Source organism: Rhodofomes roseus (genome assembly GCF_022264815.1).
Source record: "Rhodofomes roseus strain CIRM-BRFM 1785 chromosome Unknown C8Q71scaffold_28, whole genome shotgun sequence".
In the NCBI taxonomy this organism is placed as follows: domain Eukaryota; kingdom Fungi; phylum Basidiomycota; class Agaricomycetes; order Polyporales; family Fomitopsidaceae; genus Rhodofomes; species Rhodofomes roseus.
In genome coordinates this window covers 129,191-147,755 of record NW_025952984.1, presented here as the reverse complement: position 1 = coordinate 147,755, position 18,565 = coordinate 129,191, and the positions used below count along the sequence as shown (strand labels likewise).

The 18,565-nt window shown below is 56.2% G+C and overlaps 8 protein-coding genes and 1 non-coding gene across 9 annotated transcripts; 3 read left to right on the top strand and 6 right to left on the bottom strand.

Annotated features, from left to right (window-relative positions):
• Window positions 1–1,268: 1,268 nt before the first annotated feature.
• Window positions 1,269–6,434, bottom strand: C8Q71DRAFT_716099 (uncharacterized protein; the record flags this gene model as incomplete). Its single annotated transcript, XM_047921081.1, has 15 exons — window positions 1,269–1,832; window positions 1,884–2,173; window positions 2,224–2,350; window positions 2,414–2,497; window positions 2,548–2,616; window positions 2,670–2,837; window positions 2,890–3,020; window positions 3,071–3,130; window positions 3,187–3,482; window positions 3,753–4,038; window positions 4,079–5,207; window positions 5,258–5,584; window positions 5,640–5,706; window positions 5,757–5,840; window positions 5,890–6,434. The coding sequence occupies 15 exons, from the start codon at window positions 6,432–6,434 to the stop codon at window positions 1,269–1,271; spliced, it is 4,227 nt and encodes a 1,408-aa protein (XP_047774176.1).
• Window positions 6,435–6,625: 191 nt separating this feature from the next.
• On the bottom strand, window positions 6,626–9,666 carry C8Q71DRAFT_783791 (uncharacterized protein). Its single transcript, XM_047924998.1, has 12 exons — window positions 9,450–9,666; window positions 9,175–9,399; window positions 9,046–9,115; window positions 8,498–8,961; window positions 8,140–8,446; window positions 7,840–8,085; window positions 7,717–7,760; window positions 7,582–7,659; window positions 7,344–7,532; window positions 6,958–7,289; window positions 6,798–6,906; window positions 6,626–6,738 (listed from the first exon to the last, which is right to left on the bottom strand). The coding sequence occupies exons 1-12, from the start codon at window positions 9,588–9,590 to the stop codon at window positions 6,715–6,717; spliced, it is 2,229 nt and encodes a 742-aa protein (XP_047774175.1). The 5' UTR covers window positions 9,591–9,666; the 3' UTR covers window positions 6,626–6,714.
• On the top strand, window positions 9,667–10,280 carry C8Q71DRAFT_783783 (uncharacterized protein). Its single transcript, XM_047924997.1, has 5 exons — window positions 9,667–9,784; window positions 9,840–9,850; window positions 9,910–9,942; window positions 9,991–10,101; window positions 10,157–10,280. The coding sequence occupies exons 1-5, from the start codon at window positions 9,772–9,774 to the stop codon at window positions 10,229–10,231; spliced, it is 243 nt and encodes an 80-aa protein (XP_047774174.1). The 5' UTR covers window positions 9,667–9,771; the 3' UTR covers window positions 10,232–10,280.
• A 29-nt stretch (window positions 10,281–10,309) lies between these two features.
• Window positions 10,310–11,065, bottom strand: C8Q71DRAFT_716203 (COQ7 protein; the record flags this gene model as incomplete). Its single annotated transcript, XM_047921085.1, has 3 exons — window positions 10,310–10,517; window positions 10,572–10,771; window positions 10,835–11,065. 3 exons carry the CDS (start codon window positions 11,063–11,065, stop codon window positions 10,310–10,312), a joined length of 639 nt encoding a protein of 212 aa, XP_047774173.1.
• Window positions 11,066–11,272: 207 nt separating this feature from the next.
• C8Q71DRAFT_783777 (uncharacterized protein) lies at window positions 11,273–12,628 on the top strand. Its single transcript, XM_047924996.1, has 10 exons — window positions 11,273–11,368; window positions 11,420–11,478; window positions 11,535–11,598; window positions 11,667–11,719; window positions 11,770–11,850; window positions 11,908–12,038; window positions 12,089–12,177; window positions 12,229–12,306; window positions 12,368–12,407; window positions 12,464–12,628. The coding sequence occupies exons 1-10, from the start codon at window positions 11,358–11,360 to the stop codon at window positions 12,470–12,472; spliced, it is 615 nt and encodes a 204-aa protein (XP_047774172.1). The 5' UTR covers window positions 11,273–11,357; the 3' UTR covers window positions 12,473–12,628.
• A 90-nt stretch (window positions 12,629–12,718) lies between these two features.
• On the bottom strand, window positions 12,719–12,814 carry C8Q71DRAFT_t141. Its single transcript has one exon. It is a non-coding gene; the product is annotated as a tRNA-Leu (tRNA).
• Window positions 12,815–12,998: 184 nt separating this feature from the next.
• On the bottom strand, window positions 12,999–15,947 carry C8Q71DRAFT_883201 (WD40 repeat-like protein; the record flags this gene model as incomplete). Its single annotated transcript, XM_047928510.1, has 4 exons — window positions 15,178–15,947; window positions 13,500–14,957; window positions 13,182–13,340; window positions 12,999–13,130 (listed from the first exon to the last, which is right to left on the bottom strand). Coding segments are annotated over exons 1-4 (2,034 nt in total), but the record flags the coding sequence as incomplete, so codon positions are not given.
• On the bottom strand, window positions 15,594–17,851 carry C8Q71DRAFT_315040 (Pkinase-domain-containing protein). The gene is made up of 7 exons (XM_047917745.1): window positions 17,575–17,851; window positions 17,218–17,417; window positions 17,072–17,155; window positions 16,650–16,998; window positions 16,402–16,595; window positions 16,162–16,348; window positions 15,594–16,077 (listed from the first exon to the last, which is right to left on the bottom strand). Exons 1-7 carry the CDS (start codon window positions 17,612–17,614, stop codon window positions 15,944–15,946), a joined length of 1,188 nt encoding a protein of 395 aa, XP_047774170.1. The 5' UTR covers window positions 17,615–17,851; the 3' UTR covers window positions 15,594–15,943.
• On the top strand, window positions 17,645–18,564 carry C8Q71DRAFT_883193 (uncharacterized protein; the record flags this gene model as incomplete). The annotated part of the gene is made up of 1 exon (XM_047928509.1): window positions 17,645–18,564. A coding segment is annotated over one exon (672 nt), but the record flags the coding sequence as incomplete, so codon positions are not given.
• Between the last annotated feature and the right edge of the window lies 1 nt (window position 18,565).

The following is an 18,565-nucleotide window of genomic DNA, read 5'->3' as shown; positions in this document are numbered from 1 at the left end:
CCTTCCTGTGTATTGGTGAATGAAATGTTTGCCATGCGCACTGTGGTTACGTCGATTGCGTGGACATGCCCGGGAACAGTCTAAAAGTTGTCTTCTATTCAATGTGCGGCGATACAATGGACACGCATTGCTGCATGTCTGATGTATCCTCACCTCGCCCTGCCTCTCCGCCAATGGACGCATTTACAAATGCGGAGCTTGTTGTGCCAGACTGGTGGCCACAATGACTGCAACCACGCTCCAGGAATGACCCAGTGGTCATAACCGCCACTGCCCGCCTGTTCCTGTCTACCCAGTATCCCGCTCGCTTATGTATACATGCTCGCCCACTTGCTCGGCTGTACCTACATCCCCTCACTGCTTGCATATGTAGGCATGTCCACCTGCCCAACTGACCGCTCGTCTATCCTAATCTGCATGCCAGTCTAAGCTTGTAGATCTTGTAAACAGAATTCTTTGTAATGGTTTGTATTGATCTAATATATGTGGATGACTGCTCTACTGAAGGTACATATGTAGCTTGCCGCAGAGGCCGGAACTTGTTAGACAGTGAGATGAATTAGGTGCAAATTAGGTGGGTTAGACAGATCAGGGCGAGTTACTAAGCGTGGTGACACTTTCCTGATGCACAGGAGATTTGGCACAGATCTATGGGCAAGCACATGCCCAAATGCCAAGGTGCCGACGCGTCGCAACACGGGGGGATTGTTACTGTACCCGCCACGGCCCTTAATGTACTTTGTGCATCAATTATACTACATATATAAGGTGCCGATTTCCTGTACTTACTCTTTGCGTGTTTGCCTCCCTGCCCCAAGGACAAGACAAATCAGATCACCTTGGATGATGTCCTAGACAACTGAAAGAGGCATGGGTCAATCAATTGACTGAGTTCCTTAGCATGTCAAACATCATACTATTTGAGACACAGTTTTCCTCACTGGCAACCCATCCATTCTGGATCGATGCATGCAACAATCATATCGTGCTGGGCAAATGTTGTGGACATGTTGGACAAAGTTAACTGAACTCAGACCCTGTACCCACCCCCTTCTTGCTGTCATGGTCTTCATATTCAAGTTCATTGGAACTTGAATTCAATCAAAGTCAAAACCACAGAACACAAACATTATGATACAAAGCCAGTACAATTGATGTACAATCAGGGGTCATACACTACATCTAATATCAGAGATTTATATGAATGCAGAACAATGGGTATCCAGATCTGGCCACATCAGTATGATTATGTAGACAGGCAAAGCATGCTATGATACACCCGACACACTGTCATGATCCACAACTGAACCGACGAGCGTGTACTCCTCCGCTGCTGAATCCTCATCATCAATCGCAGCAGGTACCATCGTCCCCTGTTCAGATGCAGCTAATGCATCCACTTCCTCGGACAGAAGATCCACGGAACCTGCGTCGAGCCTGCGTCGACTTCGCCTCTGATTGACTGTAGTGCTAGACGGAGACGATGGATGAGTGCTAAAACCGTCTGACTTGAGACGAGCAAGCATGTCCTTGGCAATGTCGACCGTTGCGTCGCCGGAACCGACATCCAGGAGAGCCTCTGGATCCAGCGACAATGGAGCTGCAGGACGTGCCACCGTGTTTGGCCGTGTTCGCCGGGCCTTGCGGCTCGCTGTGTCACCACTACGTAGTTTCTCCAAAAGGTTGTCCAGGACGGCCGTGTCCTCGCTTTCGTCTGCTGCAGCGTCGTCGATGGCTTTCTGCCTGTTGGCCTTCGATTCCTCAGCAGCATGTCTCCTCTTCTCCGCCGCCAGCCGCTCTTCGGCAATGGCCTGATTGTCCGACTTGCATTTCTGCAGATAGTGTCAGTGGCATTTGTCAAGATCAGCATGCACATCGCTCACTTTATAGGACGTAACGAACGTCTTGAAGGTACCATAGAACTCCGTCGAATTCATCTGCTTGTCATCTTCGCCGTAATACTTGACCACCTCCAAATAGATGGCGTCCGCGTTGTTTACATCGTCCACGAGGTCTTCGACTTGGGAAGTGGCCTCTCTGACAAATGCCCACATTTGCGCTCCGTAGCGATCCGTTTGCTCAGCGTCCGCGAAGTGCTCTGTCAGTTCTCGGCGTATCGACTTAAGGCCTTCACGTAGCTCTCCGAGACTTTTCCGGACGTCCTGCAAGCTGACTATAGGGAATGGAATGAGTTTTCGATCGCACGCTGTCGACAAAACCGACCTCTGTAGGCCTCAGCAGGAGCACTCAACTCATCCAGAAATGCTTCCATGTCCGGAAAGTGCTTCGCCACCGTACGCTCCAGGAAATGTAGAAGAGTAGTGTTGTGAACGGACTTCGTGTCGACTAACTGGTTGTTCAAGGTACGTGGCCGATGAGTATGATTCTATTGCTCTGATGAATCTTTGCGCACCTTGTTGATACTGCTGACTCTGAAGCCAAACGCTCCGCCCTTTACACCCGTGCCATTCATGTAATTCCCAATCAGGAGTATCAACTGCAGGTATGTGAATCTCACGGGGCTCCCCACAGAAGTCACAAACTCACGCTCAACAACTCTTTGAAATGCTTTGCATGAAGCAAGGCGTTACCGGCCTCCGACAACTTCCGAGCGCTCTATACGGCCGTAAATATTTCGGAGAGCACCATGAAGAGGTAGTATGACTTACATCGTCGAGCAACGACCATGTCTCCTCAAATGTGCACTTATATAGCATACCTTCTATCCGCGGAGCAAGACGATCGAGCTTGATAAGCTGGACCATCAAACGATCTGAAGGATGAAGACCGGCGAGCTCCTCAGGATCTGCATGGCGGTACACATTGAGCTTGCCGACCTGGGGACGCTGTGTGAGACAGACAAGAGGATACGAAATCTTTGAGTCGCACCTGCTCAGGGTTCGGCAACACGGGCTTGAGCTCGCTCAGAAAAACCGGTGTGCAGACCACCTGGTCGAAGTGCCTGATCTTCATCGCTATCTCTTCAGGCTGTAGCCGCTTCACAGTCTGGATGAGAATTTCTGCACGGGCCATCAGGCATCGAAGTACTAGGCATGCAGGGCCGACATACCAACGCGCTTCTTGGTTTGCGGGTCGAGCACGCTCTTGAGCTCCGCGCGCTTCTGCTTCGCTGTATGTATACAAAGTCAATCTAGAGCACATCACACGACAACCGCAATGACTCACCCATGAGGTTGATGACGAGCTGTTTCGCCTTGAAGTCCTCTTCCATTTCCCTCCATACGCCATCAGACTGAAGTTTGAGCATCCACTGCTCCTCTTTCGTAGGCTCGTCGTCACTGAAGACAGTCTTCGCTGCCTGTTGTTGCGGTAGTTTGTCCCATTGAAGCTGCTTCATCTTCGTACTGGGCGTTATCGACAAATCCTTACGTGCTGACAGAAGATTGTTGATATTCTGGCCTAGGAACGTAGACGACCGGGCAGAGCTGGGCGCGGAGGGGGCAGCAGAGGATGTCCCTGTCCTATACCCAGACGCGAGCGCCGGAGATATGATAGTGCTTGAAGAGGAAGAGATCGGTATACGCCCCATTGGCGGTGGTGGTGGCGGCGGTGGTGGCGGCGGCGGTGCGAAACCAACGGCTGAGAAGCCGGTTTTGGCTCCTCCAGGAGGGGGAGGGGGCGGCGGCGGCGGCGGCGGAGGGGGTGGGGGTGGGGGTGGGGGTGCACCCGATGCGTCTTCGTTCTTGGGGAATGATTTGCCTTGCTCTCCTGGCGCGCCAAATGCGGAAAACCGGCTGCTGTCAACCGAAGTAGCGGAGCTGACTGAAGTGGGGTCTGTAAGAGTGGAGAAACCACTTCGCGTTGATGATGTCCGTCCGAAGTCACTTTCCATGTCTTCGTCGGCCACGGAGCCAATGCTACGCTCACTACCGAGATCGTCCGAAACTACCTGGCTGAGCTTCGAGGACGACGCCACAAACTCGCCCAAGGGCGGTCGCATATTGTCTTTGCGCCGCGGGGAACCTCGGACACTCCGGGGACTCGCTAGTGGGCCGTTACGATTAGGATACTTCGCCACTGTGAGTAAAAGAGACAACGTCCTGTCAAGCAGAGACACGCACCATCGCGCCCTCCGCCAACTGCTGCTGGATCTGTTCTTGTACAAGCGCGTCGTCTGCGTCCATGAACTGTGATGTGTGCGCAGCAGCGGCGGCCTCTGCCACACTGGTGGTCTTCGTTGACTTGGCGCGACCTTTGGATTGCGATGGCCGTGTTCTCCTAAGGCTACCGGTTTTTTTGGGTGTGCTCTCGTCCTCCAGGTCGTCTTCGTCGCTGTCTTGCCCCTGTTCACCCTTCTTCTTTCTCTTGTCTCGCCCCTCCAGGATGCTAATCGTCTTGTTGCGTTCGAAGTGTTTCTCGAGGGTATCGATCAACGTCTTGCGGTCCATCCCACCGGCGTTTTCGAAGATCTTGTTGACACCTTTCCCGACTTCCTTGAGCATCCGGAAAAGCTCCATGATCTGGGCTTCGAGCTGTGCAATCTGCTCTTCGTAGCCAGCCTTCTGCGTCTCCAACTGGCCCTTAAGGCGCGACGTATTGTCTCTCGAAACCTGCAACTTCTCCTCGAGCTTCACAATCCTCTCCTTCAGCGTACCCACCAGACCGTCTGACCCCTGAGCAATCTCTGCCTCTAGCACCTCCTTGTCGTGTCGATAATGCAGTGCAGCGCCGTTTGCTTTGGCGAGCTCCGCCTCGATTTGCTGATATCGGTCAGCCTCGTTTAGCTGCGCGATGATGCGCGCGACCGATTGACCGAGCTTTTGCTCCCCACGGTTATACCGCTTGTCCATAACGACATCGGTGACAAGTGTGTCGAGGACCTGGAAGGTGTGGACCATATCCGCGCCTTCCTCGCGCACAAGGAGGAGATGCTGAAGCATGGACAACAAGTAATCCTTAGCTTTAGACTCGTCGGTCTTGGCTTTCAGGGCGTGGTATACGTCTTCGACGCTTGACAAATCACGCAGCGTCTGCGAGTCCAGCTGCGCCCGAAGCTTATCCTCGTCCTCGGCGAAGATCTTCTCAATCTCGTCGATGGGGAAGTCGACTGACTGAACCCCGAAGGAACGAGACAAGGCTAAAATGCGCTGCAGCCCTGCAGCCTCCATTTGGGACCGCTGATGTACGCGCACATCTAGCTCACTTAAGCAGTTTAGGATCGCGAGGATGAGGAATAGGTTCGATACCTTCACTAGGGTTAGTGTCCGGATACGACTCAGGTTGGTGGTGGACATACCGCGTATTCATTCAGCGACGCATCTTGTCCTGCATTCTTCTTGACCTCTTCGCTCGCGCCAACTCGTGTGCCCATCTTGCCCCTGCCAGAGACGAGGCTCTCGAGTGACTTGAACCAGTAAGCATAGGAGGACGCAGGCTCGCCGTTGGACGTGCTCAGTGACTCGAGAGCCTCTAGAACAAGCGGAGCCATCTGGCCATGTTCGAATAACGTCAGGCCAGTAAGCACGTCCACAATGATCTTCTTCGTTAGTAGATGCGGACTGTTCAACGAGGCTGTCATTTGCATGACGATTTGCGGATGGCCAGTTAAGTCTTTGATTGCAAACTAAACCCCAGGACATTGTCAATTACTGGTGAGAGGTCCAACTGAGTGGGCTTACCCCCTGATTGAGAATGTGTTTGAGACACTTCGCAATCTCGTATTCGAGGTCGATGTCATCTTTCCGCCTGCATGTGTCTTAGAGCGCGTTCACGGCGGAGGGAATAAGTGGATATACCTCTGAGGACCCTTGCGGCTTATATGCAGAAGTGTTTGAGCTAGGACAGAGGTACCCTGGAGCGATATGAAGTCCCTGAACCAACTACAGAGGCGGTGAGCAAAGCGCCGGACTTAACCTAGACCAGACTCACTCAACATCCTTGCTCCTCAGCGATACACCCAAGCCTGTCGCCTGCTTAGACGTGATAGTCTTGTCGAGGAACTTCTTGATGTACCACTCCGGAGTTCCTTCAGCGAACGAAGGGGGCTGCCCGGAGCCATAGTGCTGTTTCCTGATCTGCTCCTCGCGCTGCCTCTCCTCCTTCCACCTGAGCTGCTCATCGCTCCAGACCATGCTCCATTTCTGGTCAATAGACACGTTTGGCAGGTCGTCCAGGCCGCGAGAGCGCATGATGTTCTGGAACATAGCCTCGACCTTCTCGTCGTCGGGGCGCGGGAACTGGAATTCATCGGCGGCGGCGAGGCGGTGGAGATGGTGGGATAGACTGGACAAGTGGGTATGTTGACTTTCAAGAGGAGAGAGAGACGGCGACACTCGAGACTGACGGGAGGACTCGCCGGAGCGGCTTGTGGCTATGGACGAATAAGAGAGCGGGCGGAGAGAACGGTCGTGCGCATCCTGGGAGGAAAGAGAGGACTGCCGGGGGCGGCTCTTCTTCCGGAAAAAGGTCTCCATCGCCAGACAGCGACCAGGTTGCTCGTCCCAGCGAGCGTGCGCGTGATGGAGGAAAGCAGGAGGCCACTCGGTCGGCGGCGCACTTCACAGCCAAGTCCAAGTCGCAGTATGGGTAACTGTGGCGACACCGCGATCATCCGCGTTCACCAGATTAGATAAAGTGTCCCATCTCACGCGCGACATACGCCAAATACTCAAAACATACTACGATATATTGGCAGTGCTCGTATAACAATAAGTACGACCCGTCCGTAAATGCAGCGCTCTTCAACGCAACGCATCAGCTCCCGTAGCGCTCCCGAGCCTAGGTATCTCGACGCGTCAACGTCCCCGTCCCATCGCACAATGCAAGAGCCCACTCACCGCGTCTTGGGCCATGTGGACATAGCCAGCATACCCGCTTTCGTACTTGCCAACCTCCTTGCCTTTGCTTGCGCCGAGACCAACACCCTGAGCGTATATCGCTGTTTGGCTATCCACCTGTCAGCCACTGGTCATCATCACACACGGTAGCGACACTCACATCGGGTCCACTCTACCCTCGCCATCCGTGCCCAAACCAGTACCCTCCTTCCATCCCATCATCTTCAGCAACTTATTACCAACGTTGCTCTGGTCCTTAGCCGGTTCGACGGGAGCGGGGGGAGGCGTTGGAGGCTTGGGAGGACCCTCCGCATGCTTCCTTTTACCCACTACCTTGCTCATAGCCTCGCCGGGCACCGGAGCATCTGGCTGGTTGTGCATAACCCGACGCTCTGAGGCTCGATCGCGATACTTTGGCTGTTCGGTCTTGGCACGTATTGCTGTGACTTTCTCGCGTGCGACGTCCCGCAGACTTGCATCTTTGTAGTTTTTCTGTAGGTCCTATCATCAAGTCGTGCCATGCGCCCATCTGTGCATACAACATGCCTTGTGCAGATCAGACTCATTATTGTGGCGTTTGAGCTGATCGAGAGATTTGAACTGTCGAGCGCAAAGCATGCACGTCATCTTCGTGGTGTCGGAAAATTCGAATTCAGCTTCAACGGGCACCGGTGACGCAGCCTTGGCTGCCGGCTTGGCCGATAAGGTACTTGCAGACGTAGCGGCAAGTGACGGCTAATGGACAGATCAGACGGTCACTCCGACGAACGAATACCGTACGTACCTGCTCGAGTGCAGCTGAGGGCTCGGCATCATGGAGAACTTCCTGGACTTGGTTCCATTTGCTGATGTTGTTGGCAACCTGGCGATACGATACTCAGCGATGTTCTGCAAAAGCCAAGCACCGGTGGATAGGCACCTTCTTACTCGCGATCAGAGGGGCTACCTTCTTTGCGGCAAACACTGCATGTCACAATAACCACACGTCAACGCCCCGAATATCATACTGCAACTGGTATGCATCTCGAAGCATGAAACCAACCCTTGGGGTCATTTGAAGCACCTGTCTGCTGCTCGTCGTCGGAGTGATCTCCGTCCCCGGTCAACCCGTCCTCGTGAGTCGAAAACGCAGACGAGACAGGGACTTTCTTCACTGATGCCAGGCTCAGGCTAGCGGTGCCGCCCGTCTTACTGGTCAAGCCACCCTTCAGACTCAAGGTTACGGGTTTGTCTGAGACGGGAAGGGTGGATGCCTCTGCTGGACGGTCGGGCTGCCCTTGGTTGTCACCTACAACAAGACGTTTGAACAGAAGTATACTGGTGACACCAAGCAGGCACCTACCCTTTGCGCGTTTCTTCTCTTTCTTGTCTTTGACGGGTACAGTGGTAGATGGCTGGACAGGCTCGACCACCTCAAACTCCAGAATTGCAGCAGTAGAGCCTTCATCCCAGTACCGCACCCACTGTTCCTCGACGCCTCCCAGAGCTAACGAGGACTTCAGGCACGCCTCATCTTTCAAAGCATAGTCTGAAATCGGCTGGAATGACTCCGGATGTGCGAAAGAGGCGGCCACGGGACGATCAGAGATGCGGAAACCGTTCGGGTGGATTTGAGGCGACATCGTCAGCCCTAGGACTGTTGATGCAGACTGAAAACGGTATCAAAGATATCAAATACCAGTAAGAAGTTTGTCACATACCTGGACGTCGACGAACTCCACGAACGCGAAGCCCCAACTAGCCATGGTGACTTTGTCCTTGACGAGTATGATGCGCCGCATGCCCTTCGCACCATCTTTACCGAGCCCCGCAACGTTCTTCATTGCCTGTGCTATAGCCTGCGGTCCTGAGAGCGGATCTAGACCTCGGAACAGCAAAACAGGTGCCTGCACATTGCCAATGTCCCTCATACCCTCGTTCGATTGCATGGGGCCCCTTCCTCGTCGTTCATTCGGACTCGCGCTCTGCGAGTAGTCGATCTTGACCCGTCTGCCACCTGGTGGAGCGGGAACACCTGCTTCAAGCGCAGTGTAGAATGCCTTTGCAGCGGTTGCTCCATGAGACGCAGGTGGGGGGACTTGGATGAATGGGAATAGCGGGTCGACGAATGTGCGTGCGTGGGCGATGCTTGTGAACTGGGCGAAGCCAAATCCCTTCGAAAGACCTTGAAAGAGCAAGCAAATCCAAGGCGCGGAAAGAAGAGAACGTCAATGCACTGCATGAACGGCAGGGACGAAGGGGCAAGTGCCTGTGGTTCTGTCTCGTATGATGGTCACCGTCTCGACGCTACAACTGTTGCTGGTGAGGTACGCTTGCAGCTGGTGGCACATGCGTTAGTGTTTCTCATTTCGGTCGAGTGGAGGCAGCAGAGGCGCACATCTGCTTCAGTGAAGTCTGGGTCCAACCCCAAGAAGATGACGTGCGGGCTGGGTTCACTGGGTATGAGCCTCTTCTTGTTGTAGCCAACGCCGCCGCCACCGACTCCTCCACCTCTTTGGAACCGGTCCTCAGTGGAGTAGTCCTGAGCGTAACCCTGGCCGTGGCTGGCGTCGTATGAAGTATCGTCGTAGCCTTGATCATAGCTTTGCGAGGCGTCGTAACCCTGCAATAGAAATCAGATGAGTGCTGCACGAGTACATTGCTGCCACGGACTCCGTTGTTGAACTTCCTGCGCTTGCCGTCACCGTAGTACTCGTCGTCCCTCGGGTGCATGGGACCGCGTGAGCCCTGGTATTGCCAAGGCGCATCGGCGTCAGGCTGTTTACCCCTGTCCCATTCGCGGTTGTAAGACATGTTGTGGCCGAGTTGCACGCCAGAAAGCCCAGAGTAGGTGCGACGAAGAGGATCGCAGTGGTGGTCAGAAGCTGAGAAGCGGGCGGCTATTGGGCGGCAAGGCTCACGCTCAACTCCGCGAGACCTCGTCGTCCTCCTCACCCGCCTCACAGCGACCACCACCACCTCCGCCTACATCACCATGGCTGGCCACGGTACGCCCTCGCGCATGCTCGGTGTATCCCAACTAACTGGCCGTGCTCCCCTTAGGCTACACGAAAGTCAGTCGTCTCACAGTGAACGCCGTGCAGCTGTACTGAACAGGCCGTTCTCTCTGTAGCTCGACCCCGCCATCGAGCGATGGAACCAAATGGTATGTTCCCCGTCGTATCTTGTTCGCGGCTGACACCCCTTCGTGCAGCGCGAGACTGTGTACCAGCGCTTCCGATTCACACCACGCTCGACGATGCAGGTTCTCGTAGGACTCGTGTTCTTCCCCGGGGCCATCTACTGGCTGTCTACTAACCAGGACGTACGTCGCCCTGACAAGTCATCCCGTGCAATCCTGACCTTTTGCCCTCTTGAAGCAAAAATGGAGCTGGTCGGGAAAGCTCAAGGACCAATCGCTGGCTCGCGTAGCCCCTTCGACGGAGGCAGAGTGAACGATGTACACGTCATAGAGGTCCTATTATGCATTAAACTACGCTATCTCCTCAACGCGTGCCCAACGGTACATCCGGTCATATGCGCTTGCAGAGTTCGATCGCAACTTTGCAGCCCGCACCTACCACGGTGCTGAGTAGGGCATGTGCAGGCGCTCGCTGGGAGTGGTTCTCGACTGCAATGTCCAGATGTCCAAGCTCATCGTCTCGGAACTCTTCTATGACAGACTTCAACACCGGAACACTCGGATGGCTTGCAGGTAGTCCCTCCATCTCTTTAAGCTGGCTGCATATGTCGTCAACAACTTACAGTCCACGATTGCGCACTCATGGGACGTACTCATCGTAGTGTTCGCCAATAACTGTTTCCACCGCCTCTGTGCAAGCCATGGCAGCTTCCTTCCCCATCAACGCTGTGACCGCACCGAGTCCAAACCCCGCAACGCGAGCGACCTCCCACAGAACGGTAGGTCGGATGCGGTGTTGATCTTGCAGCTTGTTCATGACGGCGAGATGCTTCTTCTCTTGGTCCCACATGTCCTGCGTTCGAAGCAAAGCATCTTATCAGATACAGTTGCGAAGCGCGTAGGCCAGCATTCTTACCTGGATTAGGGGTCCAGTGACCGGATCCCTGCCCAGGACGGCCATCTGTCCCATGTAAATGTAGTTCGCAGCGAGTTCACCGGCCTGGTCAACACGGAGAGCACTGTCCAGTGCATGCCTTTGATGCTGCGGTAGGTTAGGTGGGGTCGTGGTCACTGCTGGGTCGCCGCATTTGTCCGGGTCGAGGTAGACCGAAGATGGGTTCGACGTGGGCGGATGAGCTGTCGCCATACACCTTGCCTGCGCCTGCAGGATCCTGGAACTCGCCGCTGTTCTCGCTCGCAACATGGCCGTAGACTGGCGACGTTCCGATGTTCGTGCGAGAGACGAGCAGAGGAAGTACTGCTAAGTACTGTTTCAATTTGGGAAGTGCAGCGGTTCCGCCCGCGCCGGGGTCATCATAATGGTGTCACGTGCCTCTACTGGACGTCGCGACGAACGCAACTCAATCGCAACGCTCACCGGTGCACCTCTCCAGTCCTCCCTCTGGTGCCGTATATCTTCGTCTATTTTCCTGCCAGTCATGTCTGCTACGTAAGTTGTCGCTACCTTCTGCACTTACATCCGGCCTGAGATCGCCTCAAGCTTCACGCCCTCGTCTGTCATTGACATGGACAAAGAGCGCGACTGGGCCGCGAACTTGGGTATGATATCCTCTTATAGCTCCTAGACCGGCTGTAAGGTACTCATGCGGTGTAAGGGATGCTTGACTGGGACAATACCGAGATTGTCTTCAGCAAGCGGTCGCTCCTGGAGTTCTTGAAGTAGGTCTTCTCGTTCTCGCGTTATGTGTGAGCCGCGTCTCCTCGCTAAGAAACGATCGCCGAACTAGATACGCAGGGGTGACTGTGGATCCCAACTTCACAAACATCCAAAAGCTCCCGCGTGAGTCCGTCATGCTCGTCCAGGTTTCGGTGGTTGAACGACACTTGCAGGATACGCTCGTTTCGGTACACTGTCCGGCGGTGGCGATGTTGAGCCTGAGGCAACCATACAGCAGGAATCCCCCACAACGGGTATAGCCACTCGCTCCTGATCTCGTAACATGGTCGGTGACCGACTTCCGCGCATAGCAGCACAGCAAGCGGATAATGCCTACCGTCCTTCCCGACGGGTACGCACTGCGCCCGGTGGTGGCCATACAAACATCTTTGGCACAGACACCGACGATGCACTCGCCGCTGCTCCTCCACGTGCCGTCCAGGTATGTGCTCGTGTGGCATGTATGATTTCACCTTTGAATAACCGTCTAAGGCACCCTCCGCTGTTGCCTCGCCCGAGACAACGGCCGACGCTGTTCCGAAAGCAACGCCTGAAGACACAGCTCCCGAGAGCCGTCCAAAGTTGTATGCTTCTTCTGACAATTTCAACTGGCCTCTCATGGCTACATGCAGATCGAAGCGTAACACCTCTTCTGGCGTTGGAAGCTTGTGGGACGAGCCTGCCCCAAAGGAATTCAAACCCACTCGCCGGTAAGTGCATTTCGTGTCGTTATGCTACCACATGACCACTGCCTAACGGTATGCTGTCCAGCGTACGTGAAATGCCTGGAGGCAAGGACAGCATATCTTCTGTGCGTACGCGCCGTGTTCGCCTTCGACCAGCTTCCTCACATCATTTGACTTTTAGTTATTCTGATTGGCAGGGTCTCCCATCTCGTAAGATTGTGCTGCAGTGTACCAATGTACGGGGACCAAATGGTGCTGGATCGCTACGTAGTGGGTTATTACTGGGTCGATTTGTTTGTCAGTATATTGGAATGCATCTGGTGCCGTTGTGTGCTGTAAAGCAAAATGCAAGCGACAGCCCTGAGGCCTGTACGGTGTATAAAGCATGAACCAGGCTCGATAGACACTGCACTGACAAACAAAAAGGCAAGGCTATTGGTGGCGGCGAGGTTCGAACTCGCGCGGACTCACGCCCATGGGGAATCAAGACAAGCTTAAATCCCACGCCTTAGACCAACTCGGCCACACCACCAGCTTAAGAACTGTTACTAAAGTGGTATACTAATTGCGTGGGCCACATTTATTATATTGATCAACACATAGATCCATCCGAGACGAGTGACACCAGAACAAATACTACAGACTGCAAACGCGGGGAAGGACGACGCAGGTAACAATACGATACGTAACAGAATGATACAACACAATCAACCATAGAAATTCCACAGTCTAATATCCCCGTCGTCACTTCCGGATACTATCTTGTCTTCCCCAAGTGCGAGACAGGTAACCGCGCCGCGATGTCCGACCAGAGTCGCCATACATCGGCCTTCCTCGCGAACCCACACCTGCGGAACAACGTCAGCGTCATATCACACAGCGAACTAGAAGGTGCGCACCTTGATCGTACGGTCATGGCTGCCGCTGACGAGTCGCAATTTGTCACTGGCCACGGCCCAAACGCCTTCGATATGTCCGAACAGCGTCTTTGTCGCCTTCCCCGAGTCAATGTCCCACAGTCGAATGGTGTTATCCAAGCTCCCGGAGATCAGGACGCGCTTCTGGCGTTTCGACGCGGTCGTATGGGTGTTCATGAGAATAGTCGAGGACGAAGAAGCCGGTGGGGAAAGGAGCGGATGGGAAACAAAGGTCGAGGATCCAGGGTCCGAAGCATCCACGACGTAGCCGGAGGGCGCATTATCTGCGCTAGACGCGACAGGCGTATCATCAGCTGCGCCTGGGCTGCTTTCGGACGACTGCTGCGCATTCGTGGCCTCGGACTCGTCTGACGAGTCTTCGTCATCGCTGTCTTCGTCCAACGTCAAAAGCTTCAGACTCTGTACCTGTCCTACATGGCCCTTGAATATCCGTACACAACTCCGCAAAGCCAAGTCCCAGAGCCTGATCGTCCCGTCGTCCGACGCTGAGAAGAGCATCTTGCCAGCGTTCGGCTGAGGTGCGTCCGTCGCATTCACGTCCAGCATGGACGGAGCAGCGCTAGAGCACCCAGACGTCTCGTTGACGTCCCACAGCTGCACCGCGTTCACCCAGTCCGAGTGTCCGCGCAACGTGAAGCACTCTCCCGTCTTGAGATTCCAGACCTTCACCGTCGTGTCGACGCTCCCGCTCGCGAGGAGAGTCGCGTCGAAATTGAGGCAGACGACGCCCTCCGTATGACCCTCGAGCGTTCGCAGACACTGCCCGGTCCGCCAGTTCCACACCTTCATGGTATGGTCCATGCTTCCAGTGATGAGCTTCACCGCGTCGAACTGCAAGGCGCGCACGGCACGCGTGTGGCCGGTGAGGCAATGCACTTCCGTACCCGTCTCCAGGTTCCAGACCCGAGCGGTGCGGTCATACGAGCCGGTGATAAGCACTGGGAAGGCAGGGTGCGAGAGCGTCTCGTCGAACTGCAGACACATGACGCCATCCGTATGGCCCTTGAGAGTTCGTACGGTACAGCGGCCTCGCCGCCAGTTGCGTTCGATGCGTAGCCGCTCGCAGTAGACGTCCTTCCACGGTCTAGTCAACATCGGCAAACGGGAAGACGGTCCTTGGGCAGGAGGGGTAGCCAGAGGGGATGGCGAGAGTTCGAGGGCAGCCGCGGTCTGTGGAACCGCGACCGCCGCCAGAGAATGATGATGTTCTGCCAGCGAATCTTCGTCGTCACGTCGTTGTCGCTTCAAGGGTCGGTCGGTCATCGAGGCATCATCCAGCGCAGCAACACGCTTGCCTCGCACAACAGCGCTCTCGCTGGTCGGGGGTGAAGGCGAGCGAGTAGACGGCATGCGCACCATCCTTCGCTTCTCCAGGATCGGCAGGCCCCAGCCGCACTTCAAGCACTTCTGTCCGATATGCTGCTCGCAGATCCCCCTCCAGAGCAGGTCGTCGTCGGCGAGGCTCTTCCAATGCCTGCTGACCTGCGCGGCGCGACAGAGCGATGTAGCGTCGAGGTAGCCGAGGATCTTGAGTGAGACCTCGCGCGGGACGACAGCGAAGGGGTCCAGGCGGATGAGATGTGCAAGTTGGTCGGAGAGGAGGGAGAGTTGGGAGAAGCAGCACATGGTGAGTAAGCCATGGAGGATGAGGGCCCGGCGCGGGTGCGGGGACGAGGAGAAGTTCGACCACACGGCGCTGACGGCCTCTCGCTCTTCGACTGGGAGTGCATCGAGTGCCTGTGGTGGGATAGTCAGCACGAGACGACTTACTGAACACGCAGGCCGCAGGCAGCGAAAGCGACAGTGACATCTGCCCGAATCGACGGACAGTGGCTCGTGCTGATGGCCTCGGACGTGGGCCATACCCTCCACCAGCCCCTCCCCCATGTTCCCAGGCCACATCCCCATCGTGTCCGCTGCTTACGGATGCTGCTCACAAAGGCCGGAGGAGACTCACCTGCTGTAACTTCAAGTTCGTGCCCTCGTCCGCCATCCGCTGGTGCCTCACGCACAGCTTCCTCGCCGGAGGCTGGATGTAGTCCGCGGTGGGTTTGCCGGTCCCGTTCGATGGCGAGACTGTCTTTGTCACGAGCTGGAGAGCCGAGTTGTCGACGATGGGTGCCTCGAAGGCGGGCACGGACGGGGTGGGCGATCGCGCGTGCGGCAGCGGGGATACAGAGACCAATCGTGCGGGCGGTAGGGTATCACAAAGGTAGGATGCCTTGGAGGATGAGGAGGCCATGGTGGCGGAGGTGGTGGCTGGGGATGAGAGCGGCCTGTGCAACCGTTATAACCAGACTCAGGTTCCGGGCTCCTTAGTGAATAGGCGCCGAAAATACGCATGTCGCGTGAAGAATTGGCGACATCGCGCTGCATCACGCCATCCCCGCCTCACCTCCGCCCAACATACTCGCCACCACCAGCCTTCACACAAACTTCAAATGTCGTCGTCATTATTCTCACTATCACACACACGGCGAGGGGGGCGCGCATCACCATTCATGACAACATATTGTAACGAGTATACTCGCACCAGCGCACCTCCTATGCATGGCGAAGGACACGACAGGGCATAACACATACAGCGGGAAGCGAGGCGAGTGCTGGTCAAGGCAAGATATATATATGGGGGTGATGGGACGGGGGCACTTGGGCAGAATCGACGAGAGAAACTGAGAGACAGAAACCATGACTAGAGTCCCATGCACCGGGCGACGGGCCTATCAATCCAGGGAGATTCGCAGCTGTTCCAGCGGTATCGGCACGAAGTTGTCGACGTCGATGCCCCGCGAGGCCAGCTCCGGTTCGCACCACGACGGCACCAACTGTCTCATCAGATCTGGCCGCACAGACAGCTCTGGGGGAATATGTCAGACCATCATGCAAGACGACATAGCGCAGCGCGAGCACGCCAGGACAAGCAGAGAGCGCTGACACTCACCCTCCCGAGTAAAGTCAAACAGTGGTGGGAAGTCCTTGCCGTTCGGCATCCGCGCGCCCTGCACGCGCAACTCGTCGAAGAAGGGGTGGCACATCGCCTGCACCGCGCTGAGCCGCGCCTCTGGTGTGTACTCCAGCAGCTTGGAGACGAGGTCGATCGACTCCGGCGCTGTGCGCGGGCGGAAGACCTGACGGATAAACACGTCAGTAGGCGCCCGACTGTGCATTGGATCGACGTTACCTTCGAAAACGGATGAGGCTTGATCTGAGGGAACTTGTGTTCCATGTAGTTCGGGTTCATCGTCTTAATCTGCTCCCGTGAAGGTGTACCGAGAACCTTGATGATCTCCACGAGCTGATCGATACCGCTCTCCCCGGGGAAGAGCGGCTGTCCCAACATCAACTCCGCCATGACGCAGCCCGTCGACCAAATGTCTGAGGACTTGGGTGAGCGCCTGGCCACGCGACATGTGCATGGAGACAGCTTACCGATGTTCGTCGTGTAATTCGTGGCCCCGAAGATGAGCTCGGGGGCGCGATAGTACCGGGAGCAGATGTAGCTGACGTTAGGCTCGCCCGCGACGAGGATCTTTGCAGAGCCAAAGTCACAGAGCTTGAGGATGCCGGTAGCGGGGTTAAGGAGGAGGTTCTGGGGCTTGATGTCCCGGTGGCAGATGCCGATGGAGTGGATATACATGAGGGAGCGGAGGAGCTGGTACATGTACAACTTGATTTGCAGCATGGGCATGGGCTGCTTGAGCTTTGCGTAGTGACGGCTAGCGCGATACACGGTCTCGGGGACGTATTCGAGGACCAGGTTGAGGTACACTTCGTCTTTCTTTTGCGACTATGTCAGTGCCGAATGCTGTCGTCCGGATCGAGGCGCGCGCGAGGGAGGGACGGAGACTCACCTTCTCGCCATTGGAATAGAAAAAGGCCTTGAGATCGACGACGTTGGGATGTGATACAAGCCTCATGATCTGGAGCTCACGGTTCTGGAGGCGGGGCATGAGCGGGCATATTGGAGAGAACACTGCGGGGGGATGATGGGACGCACCTTGAATCGCTTGTCCTGGAGGACCTTCTTGATGGCAATCTCCGAGTTGGTCTCCGTATCGTCAATGAGCTTGGCCTGGAAGACGATGCCGAAGGAGCCATTGCCGATGACCTTGCAGTTGGTGTAGACGAGGTCCTTGACGTCGCCGGTCTTGCCGTCGGAGGCGACGACGCGGACGATCTTGCGTGGGTCATCGACGGCTGGAGAGAAGGGGAGGTCAGGATGGGTGGAGAGCGCGCAGTTGGGACGGTGGGGGGTATCACAGGGATTGGTGGATGGTGGGCAGTCGCAGTGGACCGGGGTGTCGATCGACATGGTGGATGGTGGGAGATCGGGGAGGGTTAGGGAGAGACGTACGCGATATCTTTACACCATTTATTGGGGCTTGGGTGGCCATTTGGACAGGCGTAGATGGTAGGGATACAGGTTATTGGTTCGTTGGCTCGTGAAGGAGCGGAAGCAGGCAAGAGACGGGTACAGAGGCAGAGATGCGACGGGGACGGGGGCGTGGCGGACGGGGCAGCTGGGACAGGGCAGGAGAGAGAGACGGCGGGGAGGAATTACGGCTAGTGGGCGGGAGGAGGAGATGAGGAGAGAGGAGAGAGAACAGACGGAGGCGCGGGAAAGAGCGATCACCAGACCCGCCGCGCCACCGCCCAAACAACACCCGCCACCCGCCGTCCTCCCCGCCGCCGCCCTCCTCGTCCTCCTCGTCCAGCGCACCCCGCCGCGGCCTGCCACGCGCGGGCCACACCGCGGACCCGCGTATGCCGCAGCCAGCGCGCTGGCCACCGGGGCGCGGGCTGTGGAGCGCATTTTCATGGTTACTCATCCGTGGTCCCATGGGTGCGAGCGAACAGCCCCAGCCCTGCACCGGGTACGCGAACAGATCGTTATCGTCTGCCTTCCAAAGGGTCGCTGTCGGCGGGGCAGACCCTGGCCCGCGTGTGTCCCAACGACGTGCCCCAACATCACTCCCACTCGCCCATTGCAGTTCCGGCGGCATCCTCGATCACAGCACTCGCCATCCTTCGCGAAGTGGGCCCACCGAGGTCCGCTCGTCAAGCCAGCCAAAAGCGAGGCCTTGGGACCCAAATGACGACTGCAGGTCTGGCCCCGTAGGCAGACTCGGCCATCTGTACCGTACCGGACGTGTGTATATTACCTGCTCGATGTACTCGCAAAGTAGACACCCGTCTGCGACTGTGATAAAGTGATCTGCAGATACACCGTGTATGATACAGTTGAGAGTGAGCGGTTCGCCTCCATCCTCATTCGCCACACGGCTGCTCGCATCACGTGATGTCTGCTCGGGCGACGTCGCTGCGCCCACCGCCGCCACCTCCGC

Excerpts from the sequence above, each read along its gene's own strand:
- C8Q71DRAFT_783791 (XM_047924998.1), bottom strand. The coding sequence starts at position 9,590 with ATGTCTTACAACCGCGAATGGGACAGGGGTAAACAGCCTGACGCCGAT. Across the intron at positions 7,761-7,839 it reads TGCTTCAAATGACCCCAAGG|TGTTTGCCGCAAAGAAGGTA; the intron begins GTTGGTTTCATG and ends TGTGACATGCAG. Across the intron at positions 6,907-6,957 it reads GAGGGTAGAGTGGACCCGAT|CCAAACAGCGATATACGCTC; the intron begins GTGAGTGTCGCT and ends ACAGGTGGATAG.
- C8Q71DRAFT_783783 (XM_047924997.1), top strand. Across the intron at positions 9,943-9,990 it reads TCGAGCGATGGAACCAAATG|CGCGAGACTGTGTACCAGCG; the intron begins GTATGTTCCCCG and ends CCCTTCGTGCAG. Across the intron at positions 10,102-10,156 it reads GGCTGTCTACTAACCAGGAC|CAAAAATGGAGCTGGTCGGG; the intron begins GTACGTCGCCCT and ends GCCCTCTTGAAG.
- C8Q71DRAFT_783777 (XM_047924996.1), top strand. Across the intron at positions 12,178-12,228 it reads GCTCCCGAGAGCCGTCCAAA|ATCGAAGCGTAACACCTCTT; the intron begins GTTGTATGCTTC and ends GGCTACATGCAG. Across the intron at positions 12,307-12,367 it reads GAATTCAAACCCACTCGCCG|CGTACGTGAAATGCCTGGAG; the intron begins GTAAGTGCATTT and ends TATGCTGTCCAG.
- C8Q71DRAFT_315040 (XM_047917745.1), bottom strand. The coding sequence starts at position 17,614 with ATGGCCACCCAAGCCCCAATAAATGGTGTAAAGATATCGC. Across the intron at positions 17,418-17,574 it reads AAATGGTGTAAAGATATCGC|CCGTCGATGACCCACGCAAG; the intron begins GTACGTCTCTCC and ends CCTTCTCTCCAG. Across the intron at positions 16,349-16,401 it reads AGCCTCATCCGTTTTCGAAG|GTCTTCCGCCCGCGCACAGC; the intron begins GTAACGTCGATC and ends TTTATCCGTCAG.